The 25,408-nt window shown below is 40.7% G+C and overlaps 1 protein-coding gene across 7 annotated transcripts in view; it reads right to left on the bottom strand.

Annotated features, from left to right (window-relative positions):
• Window positions 1-25,408, bottom strand: part of pard3ab (par-3 family cell polarity regulator alpha, b) — a 289,056-nt gene that overhangs the window by 233,932 nt on the left and 29,716 nt on the right. For all 7 annotated transcript variants that reach the window (XM_033651213.2, XM_033651215.2, XM_033651220.2 and 4 more), the window contains exon 2: window positions 5,290-5,391. In XM_033651213.2, the coding sequence (XP_033507104.2) occupies window positions 5,290-5,391 (102 nt within the window). The remainder of the gene's footprint in view (window positions 1-5,289; window positions 5,392-25,408) is intronic.

The following is a 25,408-nucleotide window of genomic DNA, read 5'->3' as shown; positions in this document are numbered from 1 at the left end:
TCCATATTGGCTAGTACGTAGGTTTAGGTATCAAAATAGGTATCGGAAAGGAGTACTTCTAGGGACACACCGATCCGATATCTGGATCGAATATCAGCCCGGATATCATCAAATTAGATGGATCGGGTATCGGACAATCCTTTAAATCTATCGCGACGCGAGCTACGTCACACATCATGGAGCGAAGGAGAGAATGTGCTGTGTGGAGGTATTTCACACTATTTCAACTGCTGTTGCACAATTGTTTATTTTTGTTAAAAAATAAATAGTTCATCATTGCATTATCTGTTTCATCTTGTTCCATTTTATCTTAGGAAAAGAACTGTGTAGTCATCAATGACTGATGCCTCTAGTCTTTTCTGTTCTACATGTAAAGGTATAGCTTTTTAGGTCAACCATGGTATTGGATCGGTATCGGCTGATACTCAAAGCCACAGCATCGGGATCGGTATCGAAACTGAAAAAGCTGGATCGATGCATCTCTAAATACTACCCAAATATCTCAATTTATAAATTCAAAAAATGGACACATCGGATTGAGATTATTGGTATCAATCACTATGGCAACACAGCATTTTGAAAACACAAATGGACAAGCTGTTACAGATCTCTATGACAAAGAGAGATCAACAAGACAGAGTTCAAACAGCTGTCAGATACAAAAGTTGTGTTATTCTGCTCCTATATCTCCCTATTCGTCTACCTTTCCTTCCTTCTGTTCCTCAGTACACAAATGCACGCACCCATCTACCCAATAGTGCTTTAACATCACATTAATTCAAATGATATTGCCGGACAAAAGAAGAGTCTGGCTAAGTTTCATTCCCCACAACAGCAGCTGTGCTTAACATCAATAAGTATCTCCCTGAGGTGAGAGGTCAGGAATCAAACACACTTCTGGACCAATATTTATCCATGACATACACATCCCCACACAGAAGCTGGATTTATTTCGCACACGTGTGCTCGTGGCAGGCACGCACTCGCAGATAGCCACACAGCTGTGCTCTCAGCAGATACAAACAGTGAACTCACAGTGGAGTTCTAACACACACACACACACACACAAACACACTGAGCAGGGATATGGGCCAGCAGAGGCTATGAACTGTGGCTCAGAGCCCCACTTTCCACTGTGTGCTCTTCTGGCTGTACCAGTCTGCAAACACTTAGTCCTGAGTTACACAGTGGGATTTAAAGGGAGTCAGTTTGCACAAAGGGTCCTGAGATACAGAGCCCACAGCAGGCCCTCAGACCCTGTTGGGTTGGGTTTAGTTTTTGCAGTATGTCTAACACTGTTTGTGTTAGTTGGACCTTATCACTGGCCGTTTAACCAATTGAGGATTTTGAATCCTGCAGTTAAAGAGAGAAACAGTGATTCTGCAAGAGCAAAACATAACTTTATAATGCTGACTGCTATTTTTTTTACTGTTTTGGAAGAGGATACTGAGGCAACAAAGTCCATGATAAATCGGCTTTTGACGGCTCCCCTTACTCGGGATCAGCATAATATGTCAGGACCAAAACTGCCAAGATCCAACTTAAATACTTTTATTTTTAGAAAAATAAATAGAGCACCGGAGAAACCACACACCAGCTCTGTGTTGCATTCCTTCTAACCTGTGTTTGGCCGAGCACCAGAAAGCTGTACATTACCTGAACAGCTGCTGGCTACGAAGCAGATAACATAACCCACTCTATTCCAACTCATGACCACAAATTCTGCCTCAGAGTACATTTCCACAATATCTTCACAATGTGCCAAGATAATCAGCTGAAGATTAGATTTTAATCGCTCGACAAAAAGCAAAAGGGAGACAATATTGATGCGCGGCCAACATCACGCTGCTTGAAACCACTGTGTTGAAATGATTGCATCCTGAGTATCATCAGCAGGTGGAGGATGGCACTCTGAGAGCTGGAGGAAACGTAACCAATGAGGTACACGTTTGACCAAGAATGCTTGTTTTCGTTGTTGTTTTTTGATTAGACATTTCCTAAAGAAATAAGTCAAAATAGTAAAATAATATCTCTGCACACCTCGATGTGTGATAAGTGTGTCAAGGGGAAGCATTGCTTGGATAAAATTGCAGAATTCCTGCACTCTGTCTCGCGTAGTGCTCATTTCCAATAACTTGAATGCCTGTTTGTATTTCCTGGATATTTCCAAGTGGTTTCATGCACATATTGACCCAATTTTTGTGGTCGCCTGATTGGTTGAGGAAAGCCAAAAACACCGGGACACCTTATTAAATTAATATGAAACTAGATTAGACACTGTATTGGACATCTCCACTGATCTAACTCATCACCGGTTTAACTTTAGGTCCCCTGAGTACTTTAATTGGATGTTTGAGCTTCACTGCCTAGAGTGATGTACATGCAGACTTTGATTCTAGAGGGCTTTTGTCATGTTCATCTCGGTTTCACACCGGCACACACAAGTATGTGATATTTTGTGAGACAGAAATGTTCACAAGTGTGATGCGGCAACAGTGCAGATACACTGTACAGAATGGACTTTACTTTAAAGTAGAACACATCTTGTATCCAGAAGTTAAATTTCTGAAATGGAGAATATCTGAAAGCTGAGGGAGAATAAGTAGATGTCATTTTAAGAATTTTTAACAAGGTAATTGAACGTTTTGTGAATGAACACTGTTATTCAAATAGAGTTATATCTTAAATTGTATTTGAAAGGGAAAGTAAGAAAAAATTTCAAACATTCTTCAACAGTTCTTGACTGTTGGCAGGCAAAATAAGTAACATAAATGATGTCATCTCAAGCTCATTGGGAATTTTTTACTATTTTTTAAAAAATGACTGATTGACCAAAAAATAAATGCTGATTAATCAATAATTAAAATGTTATACAGCCCTGCTTCTGGCTGCTGATGGAAACCAAGCAGTAATCTCAAGGGCTGAAAAATTAAGCCAACACGGAAGTGCCAAAAACTGCAGTTCTCTTAACGGCCACTTGAGGCTGGCTCCCGTAAATCCACGTTGACACCCATGTAAAAGTGTCCGACTTTACAGCACAAATAACCCTGTTTAAAGCCTGGTACGAAACACTGTTTTGGACTCTATGTCTTATTTCCCCATTCATGACAACCGTCCACAAACCAATGGGTGACACCCAAGTAGCTTCTGCCGTTATCTTATGCAGTGTACAACGGAAACCTTTTGTTGGAGGTCCTTCACTCACTGCCACTCAGCATCACACATACGTTTTTAAATAGTTTTTATTTTGGTGTTTTTTATTATCATTATTATTATTATGGACATCCGAACTGTGCAGAAAACCAAAGCATACACCAATCCCCAAAGGGTTTGGTGTCAAAGCAGCAATGTAGAATTGTGTCAACAGGGCTGTCATGTATGAAATCCACACATTCCCTGCAGAGGAAAACGCCTTCAGGGACGCAAGAGAAAGGGGTACGGAAAGAGAGAGAGATGTGAAGAGATAGCACGGTGACAGCTTGACAAGAAGGCACACACCCACCCGCACTCATTGACACACGTGCACATACACGCTCACACCTGGGGGCCTATAAACATGAGGTTGACACAGTAGCAAGACAGTGCTGGCCACCAGCGTAGTAAAAAATTCCTTTAAGCTCAACACCCTTCAAGCTGCAGAAGGTCAAATATTTTTTATACACTAGAAATTCTTACTTAACTTTAAAGTTCTACTTGAGTTATATTTCATATTAGGGCTTTGAAAGACGTTCCAAAATGTGTCCGTATAATTTCACAAACTCTTGCGTCATGTAAGAAAACAAACTCTGAAAACATGTTACATGATGTCTGTGTGGCAGCAGAATTCCACTGCTAATGGACCAGCTCTCACAAAGAATTATCGTCTGATTATATTTTCTATCCTTGGGCAAAACACTGTCAGATTAACTCCATAGCGCTGGTACTGTATAATTACTGAATAAAAAACAAGTGTGGTTACAATGGTATGCCAGTCCTACTGTTTCACAAAGAACCAGACCCACAGGGATGTGTCTCCTTCCATAATAGCTGGGTTTTTTTTTTGTTTTGATTTACATAAGGAAATGAGCACAATGAAAGTTACTATTCTTGTCAGTCTTGCTGCTAACATAAAGGCTGCAGCTAAGGATCACTGTAGATAAATCTACCAATTACTTTTTTGACTAGTCCTTTGGTTTATAAACTATCACACAAGCCTAAAATATGCACAATTACTCACAATGAAGAGGATGAAGCCACTACAATTTGGAGAAAAAAATGAAGTTTAGGGTGCAAGCAAATTTCCCTCCATATCCTACCTGTCACCTTTGGTTGTAAATGCAGTCCTCTCAGCAGCTGTTCATTAACCTAATTTACAACTCTAACAAGTCTAACAATTCGTGGAGCTTTCTTGATGTAAAACATGCTTCGACACCTTTTAGTCTTTCGAGGGAATCTACTTAAATATTTGACCACAGTTGAGAATGTGACCCTGCGACCTCCTGGCTGTCAGTCAGGATGAGCTTTTCCCTCTCATACAGCACCACAGGCAATGGATGAACCAGGCCGTGAGGAAGTATGACTGTCAGGCGTATGACACTGCCAAGTTCAAAGCCTGAAGTCAGACCAGTGTAAGTTTTACCTGATCTGCAGTCTACAATCTACAGAAAATTAACTTTCCAGGGCCAGACGTATGAGGAGGACAGGCTTCTTGCCAATTTCCCAGACTGCAATGTGTCAAAATGTCAATCAAAAGTGCATTGATAAATCTGATTTAATGAAACTCCTAGTTCCAGGAGTATTTCTTAAACGAAGCACATTGTCCTAGACCTATTTTCTGTACACAGATGAACAGAGAAGATATGTAAGGCTAACATAAACATAAAGAGGCATTCACTGATCAAAGAGATGGTAAACAGTGCTATTATTGAAAGCTAAGACACTGATAAGAGCTGCTCTGGTACACAAAAATATTCTTATCTGATGAGGAAGCACTTCCTCTAGCTTGGACAGCAACAAAAAATAAGGTTTAATGAAACTCTGCTTCATCAGTCCCTCATGTGTCTCAGTATTACGCAATGTTTTTGCAAAACACTCACATGATGTACTATTCAGGAGTGCTAGCAGGCAAACACAACATTCTCCGAATGTGCCGCTAAGGAAAGAAATAGACTTTGAACACATGTTTGTAATACCATCAACATTTCCAAGGAGCCCTGATCAAGCTCTGGAGCAACAGAGGATGATGGGAAATAACCACTAAAGCTTTTGTTTTCACCTTCATTCATATCTCCTAACCCAAGCATCACTCACCCTGTCTTTGTCGTCGGCCACATCGCAGAGTACATCGTCCAGGTCGAGGATGCCGCCATCACCGTGCTCCAATCGGTGGACCTGCAGCCAGTAACTGGCATCCTGGGAAAACAGGGGGACAAGAAAGAGACATTTAAAACCATCTACAGTCAAAAATGAGGTGAATATCAAACACAATGATCTGACATTAACTGACACATGCACAGTTGCTGTGGCAATTAAATGCATTTGAACTTCACACATCCAAATGGACATTGTGTACATTACAATAACATGATTATGACAGTGAAACTTCAGTGATTCACGTATTTCAGCCAAGCAGCTGGGGATTCAGCGAAGATTATTAATATGAATGCAAAGATGAAAGCGCATCAAGGAGGCGAGAAACTCAATGACTATGAAAATCGAATTCAAGATAATCTATAATGTGAGAGATACCAACATTTTAGACATACGTGCAGTATGAAATGATTTGTAAATGCGGAGTTTGTGAAAACTAAGACTAATAGCTGGAGGACTGATTAAAGGGTTGTAGAATGATTTGACAGGCAGCACTCCTTAAGAAGTGAGGTATAAATAAAAGCTTAAACCCCATAAGTACAAACTTCAAACAGGCATTTAAGCACGATATTTATTTTGTCATTGTCGGCTCTTCAAGAAGGACATTCACAATCACCAGGGCCGCGGGGGGAATCTCTGCCATATCTACTGTATAATTGAATCCAATTTCTTGTCAAATGCTTTGACATGAAAAACACACGCAAAGGTCACACAAGAGTAGTACAAGAGGAAAGATTAAAGAATCTAAGGAGGGGGATAGAGGTGTGGAGGGACAAGAATCACAGCACAGCAGAGAAAGATGCATGCTCAACTTTTTGTATTTGCACAAAAGTGCAGATCAAAGTGCTTTACACACAGCATTATGACAGATATGATAAAATAAGGCAATAAAAGGTATAATGTTCCTTTCATCACAGTAAGCACAGTCATAAATGGGAATTACAGATGCTAGATAATTGTGAAAATTCACCTCGGTGTCTTGACATGCAAAAGCACATGTACAAATATATAAAATTTGATTGTACACTTTACTGCAGACAGTATGCGTAAAGTGATCATTAATGCAAGTGCATGTCTGTAAAAACGGTAAGGACTAAGAGTGTGTAGGCATCATTTGGCAAAGTTATGAGACAAGCCGTGACTGCTTGGGGTTCGACCCACACACAGCAGCCCCGAGGGTTACAGCCTCATTACCCACTTGTACAGTTTCCAGTCCATTGCAAAACATATAGCTCACTGCAAAGGGCACCACAGACATTATAGGGGGGGATAATAACACTTTTAATAACACACTGTTGAGTTTGACTCACAAAATAACGCTGGGAGAAAGAAAGGGAGACATTTGAAAAAGCATAAGGAGGAGAGAAAAAGGAAAAGGGGTGGAGGACAGTCAGAAGTATGGGGAATGTAGGCAGAAAGAAAGGCAAAAGAAATCCGCTATTAAAAGGGACACTTTGCCAATTTTCACCCAAATTTCTCTCATGAAAACGTGGGTAGTATTGAATGCCTGCCACCACGGTGACAGAGTACAGAAGCTCATCTCTCTCTCGAAAACGGAGAACACTGTAAAACTAGGTAATGCTAATCAAATATAAACCAATATTCTGTTACCGCGTTGCCTATTTCTTGCCTAAAATGTTTCCAGAAGCATACTTTAGCTTCCTGTTTAAAAGTTATTTGAAACTGTTGGTTTTGTTTGTTTGCCACAATAATTCCTGTGGCAAAACGGACAAGCTCGCATTACACCACCCACCAGCGGGAGGTTTTATTGTTCTGCTGTGGCACAGTGCATTCGGGTAGTTATAGGTTTTCTACCTATTGAGCAAAAATGAATGCAACAGCTCTTTTCCTCTGTTTTCTTTGGTCATGCTGCACCAGTCTCAAAAGTATCTGTGCCTTTCTATTGCATAGTCAGCCCACTTTTATCAAAGGACCATCTTTCCAGCAGTGCTTTCTTTAAGGAGGAGTTATTAACAGGGAATTAAGTGATAAATCTTTCTTTTCATAAATGTCTGTTTTAATATTCTATGACTTATGATATTGCTGGTTGATGAAAGATTTAACATTGTGGCAGAACTGTTCAGATTACATATGGGCAAAGTATTTTGAGCGTGTGAGAGGTATATGCTATGGAAGCAAATATGGAGTAGCCTAAAAAAGCACTGCCCAAACTTTTCGACTGACTGTTGATCTCAAGTAAGTCCTTTTAAAAGAAAATGTGGACAAGACTTGTACCTTTGCGATTCCCAAAGATTTGTTTTTAAGTTAGAAACCTACACAGAAAGATTTGACACTGAAATTACAAGTGGAGCCAAAGAGACACAAAGCTGAGAGAATGTAACTGCAAAAGAGGAGAGAAGAACTCACATTAGTATTTTCTCTATGTTGTTTCCTGTCAGCGACATACACAGACTGTCAGACTGCTGTGACAGATGTCACGGTTTGTGACAGCTTGTGTCACTTAGTGTAACCCCCGGCACAGAGACCCTGAGGATCACTGCTGATGGAGCTGAGAGAGAAAATCTGAATTTACACACAGACACAGAAACGCACAGATCTCTTTCCCACATAAATAAATGCCCTATATTTGAAGAAACTGGAGGTTTACAGTTCTACATATGTTCTGTTTTTCTAGATACTGGGATACAAGGACTCTTGTGGGGAAGGTTTTTTTTATGTTTATGTTGTCCTGACAACTAGAGGTTGATCCCTGTGGGATTTAGGCAAGATGGGCGTGTATTTTGTGACTGTGACGGCAGTTAGCAGCTGAAGTTTGTTTCCACAGTTCATAGGAAGTATATACCTTTAAGTGTGAGCATGTTTTATGTTAAACGTGAAGTAAAATTGATTGTTTATATGGATAGTATCAGTGCAGTAGCTGTGCTAATTTCCGTTGGCGAGTTGATGGTAATTCCCATTATGTGTTACCATTGAGCAAATTTGAAACACAGATGTAGCAGTTATCCTAACTATGTCAGGAGTTAATTTAGCACTAGGCATTACTGTATAGCTGATTGAATTTGCTTGGTTTTTATATATAAATATGCAGTTCTAAAATGAATAAATACTATTTTGTTAGTTATGTAAAAACACAACATGAGAACAGGGTGGGACGGGAGTCATTCCTTCGGGGCTGGGATGGGACAGGAGTGAAAAATTCCATGTCATCATTTACTGATGACGAGGCTCTTGTATGTAATAAAAGTGGCACATAGTCTTGCAGATTGTCTGTAAACAAACATGGACAAAGCATGCCTATCTTCAGCCGTAGGTCATGTCTTTATAACTATAATCCGATTCTTTTACAGATTCTTTGGCAGAAGAATATTGCCATAGACAAATAATCAACATATAAAATGTTACTTAAAGCTTAAGGTTAAAAAACAGCTGGTCCCTTCAGAGCAAAGCTTCTGGAAATCAGAGCTAAGCTGTTAAGTTCTTATCTGACACAGAAATGCAGGAAGTAGCCAACGTTCAGTAGATCTGCATCAGTCGACAGAGCAATGCAAGCAAGTGGCTGAAGGCGCGTGTGTGTGTGTGTGTGTGTCTGTGTGTGTGTAAAAGCCTGTTCTAAATTTGTCTGTCATTTTCTTGCTTCCCTAGCTATGTAAAAGAAAAGGGCCAGCGTGTCCAGCTGCTTTTTCACAGTCCAACATCTGTCTGTTAGGTGTTGTGGGAGAGAAGGCACATTTACTGCCTCTGATCCTATTTAGTCGAAATACATTTCAGGTTTTTGTTTTGTATGAACTAAGGCATCTTCCAAAAACCTGACAACAAGTTGATTTACGGCAGAAGAACATGACACAGGACATGACATTTTCTCACAACAAACCCTGTAATGTCTATTTATGAATGAGGAAAAATGTACCACGTTTTTCCCCATAAAACATAAAAACAAAGTGTAGTTTGTGCTCTTTTTTAAAGTAACAATTTGCCCAAACAGAGCAGATAAGATGGAAATAAAAAAAATATTTTCAATACTATTACAACACATCAGTTGTGTCATATGTGCCCCAGATGATACCAAAAAACTCTGCAGACCATCCAACAGCAGTCCATTAATCAACAAGCCTTTTTTTAAATCTAAGCACCAAATGGTTGTCAAGCACAATAAACAGTTTGAATTTACTGTGGCAACACTGGTTCTGATTACATCTATACATTTGCATATTAACACATGCACAGGGTGCTGGACACAAAACAGATACAAAAATGTCTCTGGAAGATTTAACATTAGACTTCCAGTCAAGTGAGAGCGACTATGAGGCTGGGAAGAACTTCAGTGACAGCGAAAATGATGATGACGATGAGTCGAATTACCTGGAGCTTGTCCACCTGCACAACAGTCTAAAGTTCTTTGAACACATCTACTGCAACAACATAATGATGGATATGCAGGTAGGAGAGCTTAAGATTTATCCATCAAGAAGTCTTTCAATTAATCAATTAATTAGTGTATAATATGTCCCAATACAAATCTGCCAGTTACTAGAGCCACAATGATGTTTTAAAACTGTTTTCCAACAGTACATGGAGGAGGAGATATTGCAGAGCTTTAACTCCAACAGTGAAGATTCAGAATGGAGTCTCAACCAGGACTATTTCGACAGTGCTTTGGAAACGTCTCTCTCCACGTCACCTTCAGTCACATTGCACAGGGATGGGCCCAGCTGCGACATCGGCGATTCTGCCCTGAGCAGCCTTCAGGATTTTGTCCAGCTGTATGAAGAAGTCGTCAGTACATCTTCCTCCTCCACTTCATCTTCACCCTCCACATCATCTTCCATCCTTCACATCATCTTAATCCTCCACATTATCTTCTGTCACATCACACAGCGATGGGCCGAGTTTGACACTGACGATTCTGTCATGAGCAGCATTCGGGATTTTGTTCAGCTGTGTGAAGAAGTGGTCACCACATCTTACTCCAGTTCGTCTGCTGACTCGGGTGATGAAGACGGAGAGATGTCGAATACAGGCGATACAAACCATTTGCAGGACTAAGTTACAGAGCGCCAGCTGTGACGCTGTAAAAAATCTAATAAACAACTGCATAAAAACCTTGTAAAAAGTTTCATTTTAGGAGAGATGGTCAGCTAATAATGTGAAAACATGAACATTATTAAACAGTGGAGGCTGGACGATTGATAATAACTGGCAAACAACACATAATGATCCACACACTTTAAATAATTTCATTTGTTAATGTTTACCTCTAATTCTCAATCTCCCAGTATCAGAAATTAATGAGGGTAAAGGGCAAAATGCCCTGAGAAATCTCAGAATGACCCTAAAGGTCATGATAAAGGGGCAAAAACTGCTCCCAAGATTAAAAAATATTTCCAGTTCAAGCCAAAATTCTCCTCCTATGGTATATTTTTACCATTTATAATGGTAATGGAACTATTCCAACTTGTTGAGGGAATGATGCTATACCATTATGCACAGCAACAAGGAGCATAACTTACAGGGAAATTGCTCCTGACTCCATGATGGGGGAGGTGGTGATGGAGAGATTGGAGAGAGATTTTCTTTGTATTTGGCAACTGTTTGAATGTGAAGGCTACTTGAGAGGTGTGGTTGACTTTATTTTGTTGTACTATTTATATTCCACACAGAATCTGAATCTGAGTAAAAATCTGAGTAAAAACCTGAGATATAACTTTTCTTTGGTTTTAGTAGAATAATAGAAGACAAACTGTTGCGTCCATACTGACATATAAAACTATAACACTCATTTAGTTGCAACTGCATGACATTGATATTAATAAGAAAATATTTTTCTGTATTCATTATATCATCAAGCAGAGATTCCCACACAGCCTGCAACAATGTCGGCATTAACCGCCACATATTGAGTTTCTATTTTTGGGGCTAAAACGTTCATTTGCAGCGCTGTTGGAATGTATCTACCATTATGGTTATTCAGAGCACCACACTCTCTGAGCACTGCACTCTGGGCACAGATGGAGCAAACTACGCCAAGCACAGTGAAAGCAAAACTTAACCGTTTATTAATTCATATAAAAATAGAATGCATGTATTTCCTAAAATGACAGCACTCTTCTTAAGTGTTGTCTGTCGTTTTTCAACCTTCTTTGGATAATACTGACTGGGTTCCCCTGAAAAATGTGCACTTTGAGGTCCAGTGCTGGGACTTACATGTGTAATGCCAACAAAAGTTTGCTTTCTAATCTATCAATATGATCTGATCAGCTCTGATCGATCCAAACACAAATTCATAGACTGACCAATACGCCACCCTGCAAGTCAAACTCAACAAAGTTCTGCTGAAGGGAGAGTAGTTCTTCCTATGCTGCATTCATGGACCCACAAAAACCTCAAAAAAGAGGGGACACAAATCACAAAGGGATGCCCCACACCCATCCCCTCACATATTATATAAAATAAAGTGTATTACAGTCATTTTTTGAAAGTAAAAATGCGCCAACACATTTAGAGGATAAAATGAAAATTATGATTACTTCAATTCAACTAGACCAAATCAGATGCAGTATGTAACACGTGCCCTGAAATATCTGAATGGGGTCTTACACACCATGCACACAAACAACAATAAGTCATGAGGATTCCAGACTGGAGACCTCAGGCTGTCCTAAGTTTAGATTTGAGTGGTGTTATGATAGTGCTGATGTATGACTCTGTGTGGGCTTACTATGTGTGGTGGCTGCTGATCTTAGGTTCCTATAGTATGTGTCTGTTGGGACTGGGCAGGGCAGGCCACATCAAAGAGTGTGTCAAATGTTGTGTGTGTGTGTTATTGTGTCAATCTGCGGAGCCAAGTTCATCTGGTAAAAATAGCTCGCAGCAAATGTCACAGAGCCAAACTTATGACAGGAGACCGGGTTGCATAGTAAACAAGTTTAAAGCATGCCAGAGATGTAATCACACGTACAAAGAGATCTGCTGTGTGTACCACCACTTATATGGACGACTTATACATTTGACTTAACTCCACATCCACTTTCTCGCTCTCACCTGCTCCCTCTGGGCCTAACTGAGATTCCAATGACACTAATCTGGCAGGCCTTTATCTGAAGATCTGCTCAGAAACTAAGGACAGATCTGAAGTGAGATCAAAGACTGCATCGCCTGCTGTGGCCGTCATCAGCCCAAAAAAACCTGGAAGCGGGCCAAAGCTGAGACACGGGCTGCGGGGAAAGCCCAGCACTTCATAACAGACAGCCAAACAGTCCTGAGGTGTTTGCTGCTCTGTAACAGCACCGTAAAAAAAAAGGGAGGTGCATGGGGAGGTCCAAGTTTTGGGCATACAGTATTTTTGTTCAACAAACAATTCTGAGGCAGATGAAGGTAAAAACTTTTTCATACAAATAACTTTAACTGAACTGAACTTATTCATATTCCAAGTATACATCCTGGTTTCTTTCAGAGCACTCCAGCTATCACTCTCACACTCTACCATTTACATCTCACGCTCTTCCTCCCCCTCTTTGTCCTTATAAAACTTTAACAGAATGCTGTCCTGCACTTGACACACATTAAGAATCTTTTACATATTCAAAAGCGCTGCAGTGGCCTCTCTCTGGGAATCCTTCGCCTATCTATCCGGCTCAGTAGAACCCTGCAGCGTTGCATTGACGCGGGTTTACAGCAGATCAAAACTCATTCCATGTGTAACTTAATTTGCAAGTTTAGTGTGACACCGTTTTGTGCTCTCCTGAGTGCTTGGCATCGCTAAAAAATGCATTTTGCCGCAGCCTCCCCCCTCCCAATGTGGTTAGAATGGATGGTGCAGAAAACACAGGGAAGATCTGAAAGAATAATTAAGTGATTGTAGATTTAGGATTTAGAGCAGGAAGGGTTTGTATTTTACACTGAGGCCAGATGGAGACTGAGGGAGTCACTTCAAGGCAATGAAATGGTGGAAGCTGCTAAAATTAAGACAGTGTGACACTTATCTTGTGGTGATTAAGAAGAATACGCTAAAGCTAATACAATCTGTACCAACACATGCTTTATCCTCACAGCAGGCAACACTAATGAACGATGGATTAAGAACATACAGTAGGCTTATTGTCACTCAGTGTGTGTGTGTGTGTGTGTGTGTGTAAAACCTCTTGTAGCACTCATGTGAAATGGTAAATTTCATGAAGATCCCTTGCTGATGTTTTGTCACTTTAAGGGGTCAGTGTCTGCAGTTCACACAACAGTATCTGTATTTTCCTTTAACCACAAGCGGTATCTAACAGTGCAGGTAGTTTGGTTTTGTTTTGAGATCTCTGCCCCTGAGAACTCCAGCAGCATATGGGTTATTAGAAAAAATCTTGTACAAATGAGACAAAGTAAACAGTTTCATCTTTCAACAAAAAAGAATCAACTTTCCACCACTCACGAGAGCAGCCGCCCTCACTTTACAATTCTTTGCTGTAGGGCTGTGTCAAGAATCTGGTAATACGATTCGTATCAGGTTTACAATTAAATACATCGCAATACTGTACTCAAGGTGATACTTTATATTGTGGTACATTTCAATCTAGTTCTAGGAAAACTGTCATAGAGAACAGTCCATTATATGCATGAAATTTGAGTAAAAGAAGTTAACTTTTTAATGCAATCATAACATTAGGAACTGTTTTTATCACAGCCCCGTAACTAGCTAGCAATACGTTATTACGCTGGGGTGGGAGGGTCAAACGGCTGAAGACAGATAACAGCACTGCTATCTAACAGTAAGAGGTTTAAATCCAACACAAAATGAACCACTCCCACAAACTACTAAAAATGTATCGCCAATTTTGGGAATCGATATAGTATTACCAAACATAAAATCGCGATACTCGAGTGTATCGATATTTTGTTACACCCCTACTTTGCTGTGATCACATCTGCTACCTAACAGGAAATGTCTGCTGTTAGGTAACCATTTACTTGTTTACCATCTGTTTATTAAAATCTGCCATCAGGAGGTGAACGGAAAGAAATGCTAAGTGATGTTACTTGATCAACTAATATTTTGTAGTGGACCACAAACAGTATATTGAACAAGGCGCGGGCCTTTTACATTGGTCCACAAGCCATGATTGGCCCCCAGGCCTGCCTTTGGTTGTACCTGCAGTAGCACATACAAAACAAGTGCTGTGATAAGTTACTTCTCTCAAAATTAAAATTATCTTAGCGCAAAAAGAAGGGAATAAATGAAATGCTTACTTCAGTTATAGTTACATTAGCTAAACCTGCAATTCAAATCCTAACGTCCAATTTATTTATCCATAAAAATGATGGCAACGACAGCACTCCTGCTCTCATCAACTAATGCTGCCGAACCAGAGGTGGAACAAAGTGTTTGCCTTGTACGTCCCGAGTAACACTCACTTGGTTTTTAAGTCCCGCATCCCGCAGGGTCTCAAGCCAAGATTAATGACTGGAGTCCAATTCATGTGACTGGAGTCCTTAGCTTTGCTAATAAAAGCATAAGATATAAACTCAAAACAACCTTAGAGCTTAAACATTAAAATATATTCCACAGCGAGATAAAACATATGCTTAAAAGAGGAACTGTAAAAGGACCATTAAGACAATAAAAAAAACTACAATGGAAGTTTATGTCACCCTTACAAACTTCTTGTTTTACTGTGGAATAAAAAAGAGAATGCTTGTAATGCGGGGAAAGCTGGGCTGCAGCTTAGAGGCCTGCTATGGTAATAAAAAAAGTCCTCCAAGAAAGTTGAAGTGGGGCATGTAAGTATGCTGCAACAAACACTTTAATTGTATCTTACACAATAATATTCAAGTTTTAATAAAACTATGTTTGAATTCATGTCAACATAAGATTTGATGAGGTAATCTGGTCTTGACATCTGAAAAGAAACTAAACGCCCAACTGCTCTCTTTGAAAAGCCTCAATGGAAGATGTTGTTGTAGCAGGGCAGCTCAGGTGTGACTGTAAAAATATGAAGCTGCTGGAAAAAAGCTTGTTTTTAAAGGGAACCCTCCCTGGATAAATAAAGGTTAACTACTACTTGTTTCCGTAAGGCCTTAAAGAATGTCTCAAAAAGAGCTGATAACTTAAAACCTTTTGAAAAATGTGTTCACGTCCATGTGAGAAATCAGTCTGATACTTTTTCAAACAGAGAATATCTGACTTTGTAAATATTACAACCTATCTTTATCTAGCGAACAAACATCTCTCTGCTCTGCTTATCAAGCTAGACAAATCCCCTTTCAATCTCTTGTGATGCTCGGATGTGTACACAGCCACAGCAGGCGTACACCACTGCATGTGACCTTCACTGCGGGGTCACAGCAAGGTTGAGGTAAGACACAAAAGACCCTTTCATTTAAGTATCAATGACACCAGTGAGAAGAGAGGCAGATATTGGGAAATGCCATTCAAGTGCTAGGTGATGCATGTACAACCACAGACACATTTCTGTACAAAGACAGATGTGTCAGTGTGGCGTAGTGATGAGAAAAAACAACCACTCAGTGAGTACATATTTATACATGTGTGTACACTGTGTATAGTCTCATTATAATTTCATGAGTTGTCAGTTTTCCAGTCGACTTAAAACTACAACTTTCAGAAGAATTTGAGGATTGAAAATAACAAGTTCAAGACTCCCAAATTAAAACTCATTAGATCCCCATCAAATTAAACTCCAGCACTAACAGCAGTGTTGGCAAACTGTCTCATTTTATTATTGTTATTATTTTAAGACCTCTTAGTTTGATTGATATATTGATCTTTAAAAGGTGCATGTGGCATCTCTCTAAAAGAACATGACTACAGACAAAATGTAAACTTTCAGGTGCAAAGCCAGACACTTGCAAACATGAATATGTGTCATCGATGTCAGCATTGACATCACTCTGATCTACTGCATAGCAGCGTCAGTCCTACCCAATTCGAGCGCCAAACATTCCTCTCCATGTAAGTGTCAAGTGGAATTCAAGGGCTTGGACTGCTGCCAGACTCATTGCTTGCCATTTACTCTGCAGAATTAACAACTGCCCAGTCCTGCTGTGCCGGGCTGTCTGTATATGTGCAGGGCAAAGGCTGTGGTCCTTAGTTATAAATATTCAGTTAGGATGGGAGGGAGGGGTTAGAGGTTTCAATAAAGGTGACAGGCCACAAAAACACAGCCAGAGAGGAGAGGGGAAGCTGCCAAAGGTCTTGCACTGCATCCAAGAGCCCAGGCACTTCCTTGCTGTGTGTTCTCCTCTTCCTTTCTCCATGTGTCCTTGTCTCTGACTCTTTCCATGTAACTGTCTCTCCCTGAATCTGAATTTACTAACACAGATCTTAATAACAAGTCATACAGTATTAGGGTTAAATGTTTGGGGTTTTTCCCAGATTTAACTTAAGGGAGTTCACGTTTCAGTCAGACTTCCTACTTTTGCATATTCAAAAGTTATGTCTCGTGCTGCAAAGAGACCGCTAAAGATCACTGCACTTTACAGGTAGTGACATCTTCTTGTGACACTAAAGGCCCAGACACAACAAACTGAAATCAAAGAAATAGCTTCAATGAGGGCTGACACCTCACATCGCCTGTGTCTCAACCAGAAAGTTGCACTTGAATATACCGCAAAGACTACAGCCAACGGCCAACTAGCAGGTACGTTACGTGCCTGTGTGAAAGAAAATAACTCTCCATAGCAGCGCGAGGCGGTAGTTTGTATTCATCATTCAAAAAGATAAACTGGGAGACCGACGGGTTGGATTCAAGATGCTAGTTAGTCAGTTAGCACAACAACACAACCCGATGTAGAAAGAACAGATGACATCTAAAGTGCACTGGCAAACAATAACACTAACAATCATAAATCGTTTCTGGTAAAGAGCTCAATAGCTAAAAATATAATCTTACTCAGACTCGTGCCCTCTTTACTTTAGCTGTCAAGGTCAGCTTTATCATCCCCGAGGGGAAAATTGTGGTACAGCCAGCAGCAATCACATCTAAAACACAATAGACAGAAAAAACAAGAACTACAGAGAGGAAATGATAGATAGATACAATAATAGAGAAAACACTGGTCACTCATTGAGGACGTTGATGGCAGCAGTAACAAAAGAGTTCTTAAGTCTGATTGTCCTGCACCGAGGCAATCTGTATCTGCGGCCAGACGGAAGCAACTTAAACTCCACAGCCAGAGGGGTGAGATGGCTCAGCGAGGATTGTCCGGGCCTTGCTTAAAACTCTCGCCTTGTAGAGCTGAGGGAGGTCGTTTAGAGTGGTACCCACCACCTTACGACACACTTTAACAATACTCAGAAGTCTGTTTTTGTTTTTAACATTAAGAAGTCCAAACCAGTTTGCAGTTTTGCAAACCATTAAAGCTATTGCAATACTCAAGGCCCTACCTCTCTATCATTAAGTCTATCCATGTTTCACCCTTGTGTCCTTTCATTCAACCATTCAACTCCACTAGTCTTGTGGCTGTTGTCTCAGAAAAACAGAAACGGAGGGGGGGAATGAAAACTGAGACAGAAACCAGAGAGAAACGCTGGCAAAAGTAAGCACCTCAATGGCATCGAGCCTCACACAGAACAATGTGGCCATTCAGAGAAAGACGTGTATCTGATCATAACAGGCAACCGCTTGACAGTTTAACATACTACGCTCTAAAAATAGTCAAAATTACACTGTCTACAAGTACACTACGGCAGGTACCATTAATCAGCACGTTAAGCTTCGAGGAGAACAAACAAGAAAGTCTTTACTTCAGCTTCAGCATGAGAGAGCCATAGTTTGCATTCAGTGGTGGGAGCAGAGAGCTCCTCGTCATATAAATTACTCATCTGATTAACAGCATCAAAGCAGAATAATCCAAACAAAAAGGCAACCTGTGAAAAATGCAAAAGAACACGAGGATCTCACATGTGATGCAAAGGGGCAAAAGCAGCCTGATTACCATGATGAATAATGAACACATAGCAGGTCTTTAACTTCCACCTCCTGTGCAGTGAAACCCAAGGTGGACTGAGAGGAAGAGAGGATGGAGAGGATGGATAGAGGAGGTCTGCAGGGCTGGGAAGTTAGGAGGACAATGAGGTTCACAGGACAGAGAAAGAGAGAGATTTAAGAGTCTGCAGTTTTGCCTCCAAACAAAGTGAGTCATCCTAATGGATATTTCATTAAGCAGACACTCTCTCTTCTCCCCTGTTGTTCCACACGGAAAACTGGAATCCATCAGAGTAATTTGGGGTTTTTAAAGCCTCACACCGGCTGCTGATGGAGATCAAACCTTTTAATCTTTTTGTAACATATCAGTCCTTAAAAGCTTTACAAGTGTTTTTGCAAGCTGCACCACATTTGTTAACACACTAAAAACCATTACCACCTTTCTATATAATACGTTATATGTCATGAAACATGGACAGAAACCATCAGCTGCCAGTGGATGGAAAAAGCACATTCAAATTTCTAAAACAGCACAGCTGGGTTGGCAAAATGATGAGCAGTGATGTTAGGAAGGTGTAATTTGCCATATTCTATACATGTGCCATACAAAGACACAAACACATACTGGGACCTTTATCAATTCATTTGCGTTCAGCTTCTGCTACAGCATTAAGCAGCTTAGTGGGGAAAGCAGAGTAGAAACATTTAGGATCAACAGTTGAACGCACTGTCTTCTAGCGCATTGCCACGGTGACCTTCCCACAGGTTGTATGTGAACTGACTGGAGTAGAAAATCAATGGAATCAGAGGGGAGGCTGGGAGTTTTCTCACAAAACACTAGTTTGAAAGAGATAAGATAAGAGCAGGGGGGACTGGGGGAGATTCTGAGCTCCTCGCTTGGTCTTTTACTATGTTAAATTACTTGTTTCTTTCTGTATTATAAATTGGTGTGTGCAATTATTGCTGTTTTTATTATTTAGCTCAATCTGTATGCATACTCTTTGGAAACATTTAAAATCAAATCAAAATGTAATGACATGATATTGTAATTAAACTGAATTGAGAGGTAACTGCATGCTAATCACATTTTTACTTTTCAAAAAACACAATTACCAGCTGCCAATACTTTCTTCATTTTCATTATTTCATCTTTTCACAGGAACTATTTCTTTTCTTTAATTTGGAGTAAAATCTCTGCCATGATGTGTTAACGTAAATATTATGCCATTTGATTTGTAAAACAATAACAGTTGAAGGAGTTTTCATTGCTGGACAGATGGTCTTTTCATAAAATCCGGCTGTCTATGCCGTAAGAAGACGCAAATACTTTTGAAATTGGTGCTGCGAGACCAGAGAAAACAGAGAAAAAGGGCTGTGGCGTTCGCTTTTGCTCAAAAGGTAGAAACCCTACAACCACCAGCATGCACAGCGAAGCATCAAACCAATAAACGCTCCTGCTGGTGAGCAACTTTTTTTGCAAGCTTGGCTGTTTTGACACAGGAAACAATATGGCGGCAGGCTGGTAAAAGAATTTCAGATTTACAGTGTCACTGTCAGATAAAGTCGGTTTCTGAAAATATCTGAGGCCATAAACAGCCAACTCAGTTACCAAATCTTGGTTCATATTTGATCAGCAATGTTTAGTTTTACCTTTTGATCTCAGTTATTTCAGCCCCTGTTTTTATAGTACAGCAAACAGTATAGCGGCCACTTCCTGTTCACAAATTCTCATATTACAGCCAAACAGTGCACTGAAATATGTTTATGTTATGTTCATTGATAAATAGGCAACACAGTAACAGAAATTTGGTTAGTATTTGATCAGCAAGGCCTAGTTTTACAATTTGATCAGAGTTTGAGCTGAGAGATCTGGGCCTGGTAAGATGGAGGGGAAGTTTATCGTAGTTCACTTACACATATTAACCGCAAATGTTGTTATGATACAAAGCTGCTGAAAATACACAAAGAATCCTTTTTAGTGCAACCAAGAGTTGAAAGTATATTTTCTAAACTACAATAACAGTGAAGCAACAAACCTATTGTCTTATGCGGGACTTGTACTTCTGCGTCGAATCGATGCCGTACCTACGGCATAGGCTCTGTATGGACGTAGAGTCTGGGCTGTACCCAACGCTGTAGCCTGACGCTCCCCCCCCCCAGAAAAGTAACTACGCATCTCGGCGACACAGACCTCCAGTCTGTTTTTGTAAGCTGAAACCATTTCCCTAACCAAAGCTTTTATTTACTTTAATTTCACAGATAAGAAACGATAAATTGTGAATACAATACAGCCCCCACAAAAATAGCATTATAAGTCTTGTGTGTAATTTATCCTTCAGGGATTTATACTTTGGGATTCACCCTGGCTTTATATGAGAGGAGGAACTCTCCGCTCATTGCTAGGCTAATTTATACAATGTAAACTGCCATAAGCTTGTGCTAATAACGTTAGCATCTTATATTTGTTTTAGTATAAGATAGCTGTGTCGTCCGTAAACCTTCTGAGTTATAATAGAGCCGAATTTTGTAAAGTTACCTTTGTTAAATGTTGCCGTTTTCCCTGCTTCAGCCACTAGGCTAATTTATACAATGTAAAATGTCATAGGCTTGTGCTAAAAACATTAGCATGTTGCATTTATAGGGAAAATGTGTTCAGCAAAAAAGAAGTGTTTTGTCTGTGAATGCTGCAAGTTGTAGTGAAGCCGATTTGTGTACTTGTGTTTGAATTGTCTCTAGTAAGCCATGTTTAATGTGTGTTTTGGATCAACTAAACTTTACAGCACTTCACAGAAACCTCCACCGCTAACTAGTGTTTTGGAGGTGTAACAGCAGAGTGACACAGACACGGCGCCGCACAAGTATAAATGCTCACAACGGCATAGGCCACGTGCGTAGGCTACCGCGTAGGGTCTGCCGCACAAGTATAATCCCCCTTTAGAGTCATGGTGTATCTGTACTGCGTGCAGTTACACACTGTGACACAGGCATTAAAACAATATGAAACATTTCCTCACATAATTCCACTCTCTTGTACAAAACTGAGTTCGTGACTAGCAAGTCATTTTTAAGGTCTTTAATTTATCAGACTGTATTGGTCAGGTCTACCTTAAATGGATCCTGCATAGTACAAGAGAAGCCTCCAGTGATACAAAGCAGCCTGCGGCGTAACGTCTGGCTGCCAGTAAACTTTTGATGAGCTTTTCTGACAACTGCTGCTGGCTTTGTTTGCAGCTTCAAGTATTGCCTTGAAGTTGCATCATCACAATGAGATTCCTAAATGTCTTTCTTCATCTATCAGCATTAGCGTGGAAATTCAGATAAGATTTATGCAACTAATTCAGAAAGAAACTCCATCCAAATACAGTCTGTGGTTGTATTCATAGTGCGTCACGATGCCGGTGACACAGTGATTAGAGGAGTTCACATGTTGAAATATTTGGGCTATATTTGGTGCTTCCGTTAGTTAGAGCACTTCCTGAAGAGACTAACAACTATCTTATCATGTAATGTTCATAAATTGAGGCCTTTTTATCAGAGCAAATTGTCACTTTCATTCCATTGAGCCCACAGAGAGAGCACTAAGTGTTCTTCGGCTGCTGTTAAAAACATAACAGCATCAATGTTACTGCAGTTGCAAATACCACATGGTGCTTGTTATGGCGTCACTGGAGCACCAGGTGAGTTTTACTGGATCACGACAATTCAAACAGACAGTCGTGTTGTTAGACAACTGTGTTAAACGGTTCTAACAAATTATTCTGTCAAACAGTCTACCTGTCATGGTCAATATTCTGTCAAAAGTAATAATACCTGCCCGCCTAGAGTTCAACTCGGAAGAATTACAGCAGTTGTTAATGGTATTTGGCAAAATTCTGTGTAAAATAAGCCAGCTGTCAGAAAAAAAGCTGCACAGTGTCGGGAAACTGGGCATTAGAGAGACTGAATCAGACTTTTTGGAATGCAGACAGGAATTCAAGAGGACAAAATTTTGCTTTTGAACATAATTTCATAGACATAATTTACTTGTCTGTGTAAAGAAATTCCTTTCACCTTGTCAGAACCGGAAATAGCAGTAAAGGCTTTAAATGCTACTGAGAGCCTATTAAAAAAAATCCAGCCTTAACAATACAGAATGACCAACGCTTACTTGAACTTACTTGGGCCCGAGTCTCCTGGTCCTCAGAGAAAATTACAATGTAGGAAATTACTGTTGAGTTTGGGCTCCTAAAAAGGGAGAGTCTCAGAGAAAATGTGGAGGTAAATTAAAGACACACGTTGGAGTGGCGTCTACAGTTACGCCAGATTTCAGCTTGCCAACATTCACCCCTGGCCCAACTGCTCTTGATCCATCAATGAGAGGGACAGAAATCAAGTCCAAGTGGTGAAAAAAAAAGATCCACAAACTCTTAAGACAGCTTTTCAAAGCTGAGCACTAAATCTGGCAACAGTCCACATGTGCCTAAGGCGATAAGTACCCTAAAATAAAATAAATACACTGGAAAAACTTCAGCTGAAAGGTAGAGAAAGTGCTTGAACAAATAATTAGCCAAGAAGCCTGGAATACCTCCACTTTTAATCCTCAATATTACTGTCAGAAAATTCAATCTAACTTCTGCTTGTATTTTCAGGTTTGGCTGAAATACATGTTCATGCACGATGAGAGACTTTGAGAGGACAGAGCGGAAGCATGACAGCTGAGAAAGAAAGAAAAAGAAAAGAATGTCTTTCCTCACATGATTACTGACAGAACTAGACTAGGCTGATCTGAGAAAACACCTGTGACAAGATGAAGCTTTATTCTTTCTTGATATCTTTACCAATGTGGAGGAAAACCACAAAAAGTGGGAGGTATAGAAAAGCACACAGATACAGAGATGGAGACAAAGAGAAAGCCCACAAAAGCAGTAACAAGAGAGACAGGAAGGCAGATAAAATCAGAGGTTGAGTCAGAGGCGACTGGTTCAGGTGAATCGGAAATTAGTTATCTCGGCAGCAAAGACACATGATCCTCTGTGACTGCTGTCACCCACAGAGCAGACAAGAGTAACATGAGGAAACTTGTATCAATTAGGCATGTTTGTGAAACTCTATTGATTCAATGAAGAAATGAGTCGTCTTCATCATTCAACTGCAAAGATAAAGATAAAGATGCAAAGATTTTGGCGACCCTGTGGACAAAAGCAGTAGTGTTTTACTGGAATGAAGCCTACATTTCCCATGAGCTCTAGCGCGTATTGTCGTAAAGACGCTTACCTGGCTCGCGCATGTGTTTGTTTTGGGGATGAATGAAACAACAAGAGGGGGAAACTTTGCCCCCGCTCCTATCGGGGATCCCAGCTCACCTCTGCCGCGCCCCAGCTCCACCTCTCCGGCGTAAGCGCCACTGCCGCCGGGGTAAATGCTGCGGTCGGCTGGTAAGGCTGAAGGCCTGTTTGGCGAGCACTTCCATGGCTTCTTGGACTGAGTATGGAGCGGTGCCTCGCCTCTTTATTTCTTGGCACTCGCTGGACCCTGTCGATGCCTGGCTGGTACCTGTCATCGGCCCGGATGAGGTGTTCCAGCCCCGCGACCCCTGCTCTCCTCGTCCTCGCTGGCGCGGGGTGAATCTGCGCAACCTGCAGCCTCTGTGTGTGGCTCCCCGGACAGCTAACGCTGTGGACCCGCCGGCTCCTGCCAGGATTGGGCTGGTAAATGCTAAATCGCTAGCGAACAAAACGTTTATCCTGAAGGATTTCCTGACTTCCCGAGGATTGGATTTTCTCTGTGTGACTGAGACGTGGCTGACTGTTGGTGAGTCCAGTGCTCTCACAGAACTTTTACCTGATGATTGCTGCTATTTTAACTCCCCGCGGACGTCGGGTCGAGGAGGAGGAATAGTGACTATTTGTAAGAGTCACTATAAATGTAAGCAGCTAGGTAAGATGACGTGTGCCGTCTGAGTGCCGTAAATCGTTTCGTCCTGGAAGCAACCTGGGGCGGACCCGGAGACAGTTTCCTAAAGGTATGGATATACATTATATAGAAATAGCTTATCTTCACACTGATGGTCTCATTTGCTGTTGTAGGTCACGCACAGACATCAGCAGAAACGAGAGACTTTTGCATATCCAGTTAAAAGTTCCTTGTAGCGGCTTTAACACGATATCAGTATTTCATAATTAAATACCACATGTTATTATCAATACAAGTATACTTTAACACACCTAGTGGGGACTATGTAATCAGTCAGAAGGAGAGTTCAGGAGCACCACAACAAACACAAACTGAGAGTAAAAGACGATGTTATGCCAACTGTGTCCGCAAACATACCTGTCCCTGGCTGACTTGACAAGACTCCACTTTGAGTCTCTTCTTGCGAGCATAGCGGTGTTTCCACATCTTATCCGTACCATTAACTACACACACTCCTCTGATCCTCCTCTCCTGTCACAAACAGCTAGCCCATTGAGGAACGCTGCAAACGACCTATGTGGACAGATAACGGCGTGTGCATGTGACAGTTAATGCATGTAACTTGTCTGTGTCTGTTCTTTGGCGTACATGTGTGCAACTCTTGAAAGAGACCTGAAAGGGGACACACGCTGGAACACAATAACCTGTTCTCTTACATCAAAGACAGCGTGTATCAGATTGCCAGTGTCACTGGTTATTGATACTCTGGCACAGCAACAACAAACTGTACAGAGTGAACTGCAGGAGAAACTGAGTTGATTGTTGAGCTCCTGTAGCAGTACTCCGTTTGCATTTACAGGCCCTGTTTTGACAGCTGTATCAGGTTGTAAATTATGTTTTCATGTAGCATAAATGTCACTATAACCAGAAAAGTAATCTTGGCTCAGTGTAAAGGTCCTCTGAAATAGTATTCTGATCACTCTTAAACACTGAACACCTATCTAAATTACATTCCTTCATGCAGAGCAGTTTGCCAAGGTGAAAGTGGCTCAACCTGCTGATTCAGAAGACAAGAAAACTTTGTGGTGGGTCTAATTTTCAGACGTTGCAGTTTTATACTTCAATACAGGTTCTACTGGCCCTTGGGCAACCAAACATGCCCAACCTGCAAAAGAGGGCATTCCTGAATTAAAGGGAAATTTGAAATCTCAACAGTTCTGCATCACTCAGCGAAAAACAACAACACATATTTCCAAAAAGACAGATGGTAGAAATCAATC

This window comes from Epinephelus lanceolatus, chromosome 12 (genome assembly GCF_041903045.1).
Source record: "Epinephelus lanceolatus isolate andai-2023 chromosome 12, ASM4190304v1, whole genome shotgun sequence".
In the NCBI taxonomy this organism is placed as follows: Eukaryota; Metazoa; Chordata; class Actinopteri; order Perciformes; family Serranidae; genus Epinephelus; species Epinephelus lanceolatus.
This window is presented reverse-complemented; position numbering and strand designations above follow the sequence as displayed.